The 12,946-nt window shown below is 38.9% G+C and overlaps 2 protein-coding genes across 2 annotated transcripts in view; one reads left to right on the forward strand and one right to left on the reverse strand.

The window, feature by feature from the left end:
* Positions 1-10,383, forward strand: part of LOC123510936 (C-factor-like) — a 43,600-nt gene extending 33,217 nt beyond the window's left edge. Inside the window, exons 5-6 of the mRNA XM_045266439.1 lie at positions 3,437-3,586; positions 9,906-10,383. Of these exons, the coding sequence (XP_045122374.1) occupies positions 3,437-3,586; positions 9,906-10,130 (375 nt within the window). The 3' untranslated portion in view covers positions 10,131-10,383. The remainder of the gene's footprint in view (positions 1-3,436; positions 3,587-9,905) is intronic.
* Positions 10,384-11,415: 1,032 nt separating this feature from the next.
* On the reverse strand, positions 11,416-12,741 carry LOC123510711 (uncharacterized protein K02A2.6-like). The gene has a single exon (XM_045266045.1). The coding sequence runs from the start codon at positions 12,739-12,741 to the stop codon at positions 11,416-11,418; it is 1,326 nt and encodes a 441-aa protein (XP_045121980.1).
* Between the last annotated feature and the right edge of the window lie 205 nt (positions 12,742-12,946).

Here is a 12,946-nt window from a genome sequence, read left to right on the forward strand (position 1 = left end):
TAACATTTCTCTTTCCTTTTCACCGAGATCTCTTCTCAACCAAATCTTCCTTGTTGTTTCCTGCTGGGCTAGCCTCCATGACTTCTCCACCAATTCATCTACATCCTTTTGTGACTTAAGTTTGATTCTTATTGGCCTCATACCTTCTCTTGTGAACTTTCCAATTCTATGGAAGTCCTCTATTTCTTGTACTAGGTCTTTTCCTCCTCCTGCACCACATTAATGATATTATTTATCACCTTTTTATGTTTTCTCTCTCTCCATTTTACTCGGTGTCTTATCCTCCTCCACACCAAATATCACCACACATCTCTTTTTGTCTACAGTTTCCCTCACCAATGTCTCATTTGACTTAATAACCTTCACCACTTTCTCAGCAATCTTCTCTTCTATGATCTGTTGATCTATAATTTCAGCAAGGCCCAAAGTTTTCTCCCCAGACTCTTTGATTTCCTTTTCCAGACTTGCAACTTTGTAATTTACCTCCTTTCTTTCCACTTCCTGACTTTTTTCCATTCAGCCTGCTTCTCCATCACTTTTCCTAGAGATTCTCCACATTTTTCGCAATTCACTTTAATTAGCTTAACTTCCTCTTTCAGTGCTTCATTTTCCTTCTTCATATCGGCACACTCTTTCATTACATTGTCATAACTCGTTTCCAGGCCCCATACTTTTCAAACAGTTTTTCAATTTTACCTTCCAACTCCAGAATTTTCTTCACATAAGCGCTCTTCTCCATTATTCCTTGAAATCCTGTGAAGTCTGATTCATCTTTCGAGTTCACGGCCGCCATGTTGCGCAGATGTAAACAAACCAGCTGATGGCTCAAACGCAGGCTACAGTTTATATTTACCTTCCTGGACATTATTTTGCTAATCAACAGTTAACATGACTATATGGAGACGGAACAAACATTACCAGCTCCTTTCCCACCTTGGTTACTCTTAGGCAATGGTAACTGTAGAATTAGAGATGATTGCTCTGGAGCTCAGCGACCACATCCGCCATCGACGATGTCCCGTGTGTGTGTGTGTGTGTGTGTGTGTGTGTTTGCCATGTATGTTAGGCGTTCTGAGGCGTCTCGCCAGTATTTCTCACCCCTCCAACTGCTAACTCTGTACAAGGGCCATATCCACCCCTGTATGGAGTACTTTTTGCATCTTTTGGGGGAGGTTCCACTCACATAGTTTAATTAAATAGGATGGAATCAAAAGCTTTTTGTCTCATCAACTCCCCTCTTCTGACTGACTGTCTTATGCAACCTCTTTCTCACCACCGAAATGTTGCGTATCTTTTTTATCTTTTATCGCTATTTTCATGCTGATCTTGCTAACTGCATGCCTCCCCTTTTCCTGCAGCCTCACTGCACAAGGCTTTCTTCTTTCTCTCACCCCTATTTTATCCAGCTCTCTAATACAAGAGTTAACCAGTATTCTCAATCATTCATACCTTTTTCTGGTAAACTCTGGAAGTCCCTGCCTGCTTCTGTATTTCCATCTTCCTATGACTTGACTTCTTTTAAGAGAGAGGTTTCAAGACTTTTGGCTAATTCTTTACTATTCTTTGAGGGAACTTGCATTCAAGTGGGCCTTTTTTTTATGTTTTGTTGCGCTTAGCAAGTTTTAGAGGGCCAGCCAAGGGCAAAAAAAAAGAAAGTTAGAAAAAAGCCCACTTGAGCGCTGGCTCTCCAAAGAGTACAAAAAGTGCCAAAACCGTCAGCCAGAATTAGGGGAGCAAATGCCTCGATACCTCCTTCTTAAAAGAAGACAAGTTGTAGGAATTTGGAAATACAGATGCAGAGAGGGAGTTCCAGAGTTTACCAGTGAAAGGGATGAATGATTGAGCATACTGGTTAACTCTTGCATTAGAGAGTTGGACAGAATAGATGAGAGGAAGAAGAAAGCCTTGTGCAGCGTGGCCGTAGGAGGAGGAGAGGCATGCAGTTAGCAAGATCAGTAGAACAGTTACCATGAAAATAGCGATAAAATATAGAAAGGGATGCAACATTTTGGCGGTGAGAAAGAGACTGAAGACAGTTAGTCAGACGAGGGGAGTTGATGAGACGAAGAGCTTTCGATTCCACCCTATCAAGCAAAGCTGTGTGACTGGAATCCCCCCAAACATGCGAAGAGTACTCCATACAGGGACGGATAAGGCCCTTATACAGAGTAAGCAGTTGGAGGGGCGAGAAAAACTGGCGGAGACGCCTCAGAACACCTAATTTCATAGAAGCTGTTTAAGCAAGAGATGAGATGTGAAGTTTCCAGTTAAGATTATGAGCAAAGGACAGACCGAGGATATTCATTGTGGAAGAGGGAGACAGTTGAGTGTCATTGAAGAAAAGGGGATAGTTGTCTGGAAGGTTGTGTCGAGTTGATAGATGGAGGAATTGAGTTTTTGAGGCATTGAAAACTACTAGATTTTCTCTGCTCCAATCGGAAATTTTAGAAAGATCGGAAGTCAGGCGTTCCGTGGCGTCCCTGCATGATCTGTTAATTTCCTGAAGAGTTGGACTTCTCTGAAAGAACGTGGAAAGATGTAGGGTGGTATCATCAGCGTAGGAGTGGATAGGGCAAGAACTTTGGTTAAGGTCATTAATGAATAATAGAAAGAGAGTGGGTGACAGGACAGAACCCTGAGGAACACCACTATTAATAGGTTTAGGAGAAGAACAGTAGCCGTCTACCGCAGCAGCAATAGAGCGGTCGGAAAGGAAACATGAGATTGCATATGTATAAGTATATTTGTTATTTATGATATTTAATTGTTTCTCATTTTATGAAAATTTTGTGAATATTACTTGTAAGATTTATGTAAGGAGTATATATACAGTACTTTTTTTTTTTTTTTCTTATTATCCACTGAAACTACCACTTGTCAGTAGACTATATCTGTCGATAGTTAGAACTTTAGCATACAAGATGTTGAGTGATTTTCAGAGTAGACGAAAAAATTGCATCTGATATATCTCAGCTAACAAGTCTCATAGTTCATCTTTTGATACGAACAAATACAAAATGCACAGTGGATGTTCAACACCTAACTCCCTTTTGGCCAGGGAAGTGGAACAAGGAAGGAAAAAGATAAGTTTTTAGCAACAATGACCATACAACTTTTGTGCCCTAACTGTTGTGTCCAAGTTGAGACTATATGAGTATATCTGGGAGTGCACTAGTTTGAGGTGGTACACATGAACCAAAGGAACAGATCAACTCATTTTGTATTGTGGAGAAAAAATTTTTCATCTTTCTTTTGATGGGTCAGCAAACACTACTAACTGTATGTCATATTCATGGCCAGGTACCTCTTTTATCAAACAAACATCTTTGCAAAATAACAGGTCATCCTTAAATAAGGAAAAATCCTGGAAAGCAATTACAGTTTCAAACTTTAACTATGGAGATAATTTCACAACAGATGATTTTTCCATTTTCAGGCATTTTTACCCATGCTGAAGATTGCAGCCACCCAGGCAGAGGGTAGTGGGCTGTCTGTAAAGCGAGCGGCCATCATCAACATCTCCTCAGTGCTTGGGTCCATAGAGAAGAATGACAAAGGGGGTATCTATCCTTATAGAGCTAGCAAGGTATATATCTTTTAAAGTGCTTGTTACATATCCTCTCACTATTCTGTGATCCTGAGATTGTAATCCCATCTTGTAGTTAGTAACTGAGAATGCTATGAGTGATGAATACTTTACTGATTTAGACATAGTTTAAAGTCTTTAGTTCAGCTGCTTAACAGAGAACTCTCAGATTCTTACTCTCTTATCCTTCTATTAATTGCAAAGTTCCACTGTGTTCAGCAGATTTTTTTTTTTTTTTTACCTCTGAAACTTCTTCCTTTTTTATTTCCATTTATACCTCTATTCTCTAACTCTAACTTCCTCTACTTCAGTCCCCCTTTTAGGAGGAGGCAGTAGAATTCTGTCGATATGATAACTTTTCCAAGTGAGGTCCCAAGCACTGGTTCATGGTGATCTCACTGAGTATTTCTTTTGTGTCTCAACACAAGGGGACAATCACAGCCTACCCTTGAAGACAACTATCTTCCTTCACACAGAACTACATGCACCTTGCTACACACACACATTTCACTCCCCTTCTGCAGGAGGCAACCACAAATGTTCCCAGGTCAGACTGCTTTACTGTTATAGACTCTAAATATTTTGACATCCCTCTGAACTTCAATAACATTGCAAAATTTGCAATCTTAGATCTAACTTTCAAGCTTTCACCTTTTTTTCTAACAGAAAGATAGGTGTCTGAGGCAACTGACTGTAGTCCCTTTTTTTTTGTTCCCTTGTATTTCCTCTACCCTCATTTGCATTCTAATGCTGGATGTTACACTATCTACACAATGACTTGACTTGCTCTAGTCCCACGCTCTTGAATTTTCCGAATTTTCTACCATACGGGGACAACTTCAAATTCACTTTTTGACTAAATTTATCTTTGCTGTGTACCTCTCACCTAATGCCTTTAACTTAGAAGGTGCAGTATGTTTGGATGGCATCATAGTGGTTTAAATAAAGTTGAAATTTAACACACACACAAAAAAAAAAAGCCAGGTAAAACTGTGGGGTAAGGTCTTCTTCCCTTTTGCTACCAGGCCCCTCCCCAACACCAACAAACTTGGGGACTTGTGGAAAAAATTGGGTTTTTTGGATAGGGAAAGCTAAATTGGACCAAATTTTGCAACTTCAAAAAAATTTAAGAGGACAAATTTTGCTAAATTGGCAAGAAATTCCTAAAATACCAATAAAATCTAATTTAACAAATTAAGCCCAAACCTTAATGGAACCTAACCTAACAACATAATATAACTTAACCTAACCTCCCATAGCTTGACCCAATATGGGGTCTACACATTCCACCTCTCTCATGGTCAGTTGCAAATCCATATTATTGGAAGTGTCTTTCTTAACTGAAAACTTCACATCTCATCTCTTTCTAAAACAGCTTCTATGATGCTAGGCATTCTAAGGTGTCTCCGCCAGTTTTTTTTTGCCCCTCCAACTACTAACTCTGTATAAGGGACTAATCTGTCTCCTTGTATGGAGTACTCTTCACATGATTTGGGGGTTCCTCTCACACAGTTTCATTGAGTAGAATCAAAAGCTTTTAATTTTATTAACTCCCCTCATGTGACTGACTGTCTTCAGTCTCTTTCTCACTACTGGAATATTGCATCTCTTTCTATCTTTTATCACTGTTTTCATGGAAATTGCTCTTCTGATCTTGCTAACTGCATGCATTTTACACATAAAAAAATAATGTAATCACAGAAAAAAAGTCACTGGAAAAATGGAACACTGAACAAGGGTTATAATGGTCCTGTCCTGTCACGGTCGCCAATTGTTACGTTCACTGGTTAAACGGGTAAGATTGACATCGGGGAGCCGGTGAACAATAACAATAAAAAAAAAAACACTGCAGGTTCAACTGGTGAGGAAATGCAAAGGGGGCACTTTAAAAAGCTATTTTAATAACCCATAATGAAACTGACACACATAGATATAACATGAGACATGAAACACAGATATATAACATGAAACAGGAAAATGACATACACATATACATATAACACAGTAATAAATACAACAATAAAGAACCCAACTTAATACCTAACAATAATCCTAATCCTATATGGAGGCAATGTGCAAAACACGGGACGAGGTGAAGTGATACTTATGAGGTGTCGCAGTGGTGAAGAGTTGGGTGATGGTTGATCCCACGGTAGTCCCAAGAGGCGTTGTGTTCACTGGTTGAGGCCTGGACCTCGACTTGACTTTCCAGAAAGCCGAGCTTGCTTTAACACTTCCGCTGGAGTCGAATGGGGCCGCATGAATCCAACTTCGGGACAGTAGCGGGGCTTCATGAGATGGTGACGTGGAGGGTTCATGAGACGGTGGCGTGGAAGGTTCACGAGACGGTGACGTGGAAGGGGAGGCGGAAAGGTGGCAAACGAGGTAACAAGCGGAGGAGGGGATGGTAGTGGAGTATGTTACGGGCGGGCGTAACAATATATATATATATATATATATATATATATATATATATATATATATATATATATATATATATATATATATATATTTTTTTTTTTTTTTAACGGGGGTGAAAGGATAGAAAGCTAGCTAAAGAAAAAGTGGGTGGGAAGAGAAGTGGTGAAAGAAAGTATGAGAGAATAAAGATAGTGGGCTTAACCACTTTGCTATTTTTATTAGTTAAGTTTCACATTTATATGCACATATACACACACACACACACACACACACACACACACACACACACACACACATATATATATATATACACATACATATATACATACATACATATACATACATATATACTCATACATACATATATAATAGAACAAAATTCCAACAGCCATGCAATTCTCAGTCAGTCACTCAGAAAGTCACAAATGCACAGGCAGAACCACAGCTTGCCCTGACACACAGACTCGGGAGGAAGGTTATCTGACACACTACAAAAGAGAGAGAGAGAGAGAGAGAGAGAGAGAGAGAGAGAGAGAGAGAGAGCTTATCATATGTGCAAATCCCAATTGTGTAACTTAGTGTGGCAGTCTTCCTCCAGAGATACACATCTAAGCCTTAATAAATTGACTGCCACGTGCTGTGACCATGAGTTGACAATAGTATACAACAAATAAGAGAAGTCCTTTGTGGACTATAAGTTTATACATACATCTAATGATTAATGAAATATGTTTGCAATATACATAATAAATTATTTAAATGTAAAGCAAAGTAGGAAGAAAATTAAATGGCAAAATTAAAGAAGAGAAAAGTTGAATTTCGAAGTCCTTGGAACATCGTAGTCATGGCCGTCGTCCTGGTAGTCGTCGCCGCCATCCTCGTCGTCCGTATCTTCGGAGCATCATCTCAACTTCTCTGAGGAAATTAAAAGAAAATTAATTATGTCGAGTTATTATTGCCTGTGGTTCCTCTGTGTTAATAATCGTGCTACTCTTTGGAAACCACGAATGTTTGTTGTTTTGATCAGTCACAAGTTCTTCGTATAGTGCATTTTCGGTCATTCTTATTGTTTCCCATGTTTTTAAGGCTTATATATATATATATATATATATATATATATATATATATATATATATATATATATATATATATATATATATATATATCACGTCGATAGCTTGGGGTCCTGGCAACAATCTCCAACTCCAAAGTTGCCGTCGCTCACCTCTCGGTTCTTTTTCTTCAATAACAGAAAGTGCAAATGCAATTCCAGCACGAAGCACAGGTTGAGATATAAGCAACATGGTTTTTGTTCTGGTTTGTTTTGATTAGGCCTGGTCTTGGTTGTTGGGGCATTTGCGTAGCATAGCGAAAACGCAGGCAATCTGTGTGTCATAATGTTCCTTATTTCTCACCAAGAAGCATGGCCTGCGTTCTGTGTATCATAGGTCAGTGTGATACCCCCTTTAACATGGGAGAGAACTGCCGGCTATGGGAAGAGGACAGTCCACCAGCTATCTACATAAATGGGTACTCATTAGGCAATAATATCATACAACTGATCGTAAGCTAAGTAGAATTTTGATAAAAAAAAAAAAAAAACCTGGGAGATTGAGATGTGGTGATTGAAGCTTGGTGGCGACGATGTTGTTAACAGTTGTTTCTCAGACCTGTTCGTTCACTGAGACTGTTATTATCGACGCGATAAAGACGAGTTTCTTGGATTCCACTCCTGGGTTTGGTTCCATTCACAATGTTTGGAAAGAACGATATTTGAACGAAAACCTATATATTTTTTGTTTTTAAAGTCAATTAGTTCACACAAAACTAATAATAATAGATATTTAGGCAATATTTATGCAAAGGTAATGGCAGACACCTTCGCAGTGAAGGTAAATCCTGCCTGATTATTGCCTTTTTGAGATGTAGGAATGCAGCATTCATTGTTAAGAATATCAATTTCTCCTGGAATGTATCCTTTAATTGACGAAGGTGGAAGGTATTGTTTAAGAATCTGGCTGAGAGCATCTCAGTGTAGTTCCCTCCGAGAAGCAGCGTGGGTGTGCGCGACGTCATCAAGTCGAGTCAACCCATATTAAATAGAATAAATCGCTTTATTTAATCGTATTTCCTTAGATATGAAGATATGTTAAATCAAAATAGCATTATTCAAACTCGTGTCAATGAGAGTTGAGTGTGTTTATATCCTCTTTTAGATAGACAAGTTTGAAGGCAAGGGAAACCAAGTTTTTGCTTGCCTTTAACCTCGGCTATCTAAAAGAGAACATCCTTTCTGGCTAAACCAACATGATGTATATATATATATATATATATATATATATATATATATATATATATATATATATATATATATATATATATATATATATATATATATATATATATATATATATATATATATATATATATATATATATATATATATATATATATATATATATATATATATATATATATATATATATATATATATATATATATATATATATATATATATATATATCCCAATTTACGTTCCTGAAGGGATTACATAATGTAAAAAATCACAAAGTAAACATGATTACTGAATCAAACTGTACAGTTACAAACCAAGTCTGGAGCATTACATTCAGCAGACATTCTTATTTGCCTCTGGACACTACGATGAAGGAAGACTTTTATACAGAAAACATGCCTTGATTTATACCTTAACGATGATGTCATCAAAAGTTTGAATGATATCAAATAATTTTGAAAAAAAAAAATATATATATATATATATATATATATATATATATATATATATATATATATATATATATATATATATATATATATATATATATATATATATAGGTGCGTAGTGTAGTGTCGCAGACGCACCCATAACGAACCAAAAAATTAGCAAAACAGTGTCAGAAAAGCCCAATAAACCACAACCCAGCAGAAACCAAAATTTCTAAAAACGGCTAAATTGGTCGGAAAAACCGCAAACCTGGCAACTCTGCACCACATGTTCAAACTTTGTTCCGTAATGTCACAATGTAAACAAAACCACTAGCAGCTGGACAAGGCCAATGTGTTGGCGTTGTTTTTCTGATAGCAGCTCCACCTGCTATGTACCCAAATCTTCCTGATACGTCTAGCACATGGCTTTGTCACCCGAATATATATATATATATATATATATATATATATATATATATATATATATATATATATATATATATATATATATATATATATATATATATATATATATATATATATATATATATATATATATATATATATATATATATATATATATATATATATATATATATATATTTATATATGACTTGAAAACAGGGCGTCTATATACACCACGGTATATATATATATATATATATATATATATATATATATATATATATATATATATATATATATATATATATATATTTATATGATATATATATAGCGTACACCACGGTATATATATATATATATATATATATATATATATATATATATATATATATATATATATATATATATATATATATATATATACCGTGGTGTACGCTATAGACGCCCTGTTTTTCAAGTCAATAAATAAATATATATATATATATATATATATATATATATATATATATATATATATATATATATATATATATATATATATATATATATATATATATATATATATATATATATATATATATATATATACATATACATACACACACACACACACACACACACACACACACACACACACACACACATATATATATATATATATATATATATATATATATATATATATATATATATATATATATATGTGTGTGTGTGTGTGTGTGTGTGTGTGTGTGTGTGTGTGTTCATTGATATTTTTTTCTTCCAGGCAGCACTGAATGCCATCACCAAATCGTTAAGCAATGATGTCAGGGATTCAAACATCTTGGTAAGCAGCGTTTGTCCTGGATGGACACAAACAGATATGGGTGGCAAGAATGCCGCTCTTACTCCAGAGCAAAGCATATTTAATGTTCTACATCTTCTTAGCACTATGAATGAGACCCACCATGGACAGTTTTACCAGTATGATGGCGTCAAACTGCCCTGGTGACCATCTCAACATTATTATCATCATTATTAGCTAAATTTCCCTTATATATTTCATATAAGTAATTGTTACTAACTTGTAATATATGACATGTAAAAAGAATTACCTATTAGCTATAATTGTAACATATTTGATATTAATTGTGTAAATAATACAAGACTATCAGTTGTAGAAGTGCCAACCAACAAATGTATTGTGTACATCATTGGTCTTTTTTTTATAACATGATGTATATTAATATACTTAATGAATTTCAGTCTTTTTTTTTTAATATTCTAATGGTGTAGTCGAGGGAAATGGTCAGTGGTAATGGAAACATCAGTCAGTTTCAGTTTAGCAAGAGTATCTCTCAATACAGTAAGTTGAATTATTTTTGGGGAAGGCTATTCCGAGTTATCCAGAAATCCGGGTTACCTAAGGGATTTCTTTTTTGTTCACATTTTAAATGCCTGTTAAAACTAACAGTTGAAATGGTCTGTGTAAGCCATTACATAAATAGGTATTACACACACACACACACACACACACACACACACACACACACACACACACACACACACACACACACACACACACACACACACACAATGATAAGACCCCAGACTTGAATATGTAGCAGTGGTGTGATCTTTATATATGCAAAAAGGACATCAAGAAATTAGAAAGAATCCAAAGGACAGCTACAAAGATGGTGCTACAGATGAAGGACTTTACCTATGAAGAAAGATTGAAGGTGTGGTGTGGACAAGAAGACATGGAGATGAGTCTTAGTCGTCACGGAGATACGTAGGTTCATAGAGAAACACCAAAAGAGGCTGGTTGGTGTATTCTGGGGCCAAGAAGTACAGAGGCGAGCAATGTGGGTAAGCCGTGTGCCGCGGGGACTCCTGCCACTCATGGTGCTGGTGCCTGGTGTGAGAATCGGTAACTATACAGTGTACTGTCTCACACGAGGGCACATTTACTGTGTTCCTACCTAACGTGTACATACTGTACTTCACAAGTATTGGTACATACATAGGACACATTGTCAATTATATGTATCCACACCTCCCTCCCCCCTCACACTCGTAGTGTAGTCTTGGGCGGACTCTTTTTCCTTGAGCCTAGAAGAACGTCGTGGGGATTGTGGGCACATGGCCGCCCAGCTGGGCACATGTGCCCAGCGGCACATGGCCGCTGGGGAGGCAAATTTCGACGTCCTGGGTTCTGCCGTAGCCCATCACCACGCCAACCTTGTCCCAGCGGCGGGAGGTCGGGTCCTGGATGTGTACCTGCTGACCAACACTCAGCCTGGGAAGGGTCGGGCGTGTGAATTGTATAGGGCCGTCACTTGGCCTACACGGGCAGCGGCTCGGCGGTCACAGTCCTCTTGCTGTGCTTGCCATTCCTGTGAGAAGGAGTCTGGGTGGGCAGGCAGGCATAAGCACAGTGGACGGCCATAAAAAACCTGTGCTGGGGAGCGTCCTGTGAAGTTCGGGGTATTGCGAAGTTCAAGCAGGCCCCGATCAAAGGCTTCACAGTCGATGTCTCCAGAGGGTGCAGTTTTCTGGATCAAGTGCTTCACAGACTTGACCGCAGCCTCAGCGTGGCCATTAGACTGGGGGTGGTGTGGTGACGACATAATGTGGTACATTCCCCAACGCTCCATGAACTTCTGGAAGTCCAAGCTAGTGAACTGGTGTCCGCCGTCTATGTGGAGGCGGAGGGGAACACCAACTTCCCTGAAGAACCGGCAGAACATCCGGATAGTGTGGGGGGTGGTTATGTCATGACCACAAGGAATGACGACAGGCCACCCTGAGAGTCGGTCCACAATTACTAGGAAGGACTTCCCTGCCACCGAGAAGAAGTCTGCGGAGACTGATTCAAAGGGCCTGTTTGGGTGGTCATCTGACATCAGAGGTTCTTGTTGCTGGCTGGGCAAGAGGATTTGGCATGACTCGCAGGCTTGTACAGTGTTGCGGATGTCAGAATCGATGCCCGGCCAAAAGACAGTGTGTCGTGCCCGTCGCTTAGTGGACTTCACACCTCTATGGCTATCATGGAGACTAGCCAGGGTGTGGCGGCTGAGGACGGCAGGAACCACAACTCGCTGGCCATACAGGACGAGCTCTCTGTCAGCAGAGAGGCTGTCCCACAGCTTCCAGTAGGGCAGCACTGAGTTGGGCAGGTCGTACCGATTCGAGGGGAACCCGGAGGTCGCGCACTGTAGGAGCTGAGAGTACGTGGAGTTCTCACTCGCAGCGCTCCGAAGCTCTTGTAGGGTCCGATCAGCGTCTTGGCGTGAAGGGTCCACTGCAGTGACAGCGCTGACGGTGTTGATGCTAATGAGAGCTCTAAGGTGGGCCAAGGCGTCAGCACAGATGTTTTCATCCTCAGGTGTGGGGTGGTCAACTGGGGCTCTGGACAGCGCATCAGGGATGCAGAGGTGTTTACCAGCCCGCCACACAGCTGTGAACATGTAAGGTGAAAGCTTCTCCTTAAGATGCTGGAGGCAGGGTTTCTCTATGGCGTCTAGGGTGTAGTGGTTCAGTATTGGAACCAGAGGCCTGTGGTCAGTCATCAGGGTAAAGTGTTGCAGACCAATCAGGTATGGTTGACACTTAGACATGGCCCAGACAATAGCAAGGAGCTCTAGCTCGATGGTAGCGTAGCGGGTCTTGGCGTCAGTGAGAAACCGTGACCCACACTAGACCAATCGTAGACTTCCTCGGCCATGATCCTGGAGCAGAGCATATCTTACACCATTGAGGCATGAGGCGTCTGTCTGCAGGATGACTGGCAGGGTAGGATCAAATGATGCAAGGACTGGAGGA

This window comes from Portunus trituberculatus, chromosome 30, assembly GCF_017591435.1.
Source record: "Portunus trituberculatus isolate SZX2019 chromosome 30, ASM1759143v1, whole genome shotgun sequence".
NCBI classification, from domain to species: domain Eukaryota; kingdom Metazoa; phylum Arthropoda; class Malacostraca; order Decapoda; family Portunidae; genus Portunus; species Portunus trituberculatus.

What these genes read in the sequence shown, in the direction of transcription:
- LOC123510711 (XM_045266045.1), bottom strand. Translation starts at nt 12,741, where the DNA reads ATGTCTAAGTGTCAACCATACCTGATTGGTCTGCAACACTTTACCCTG.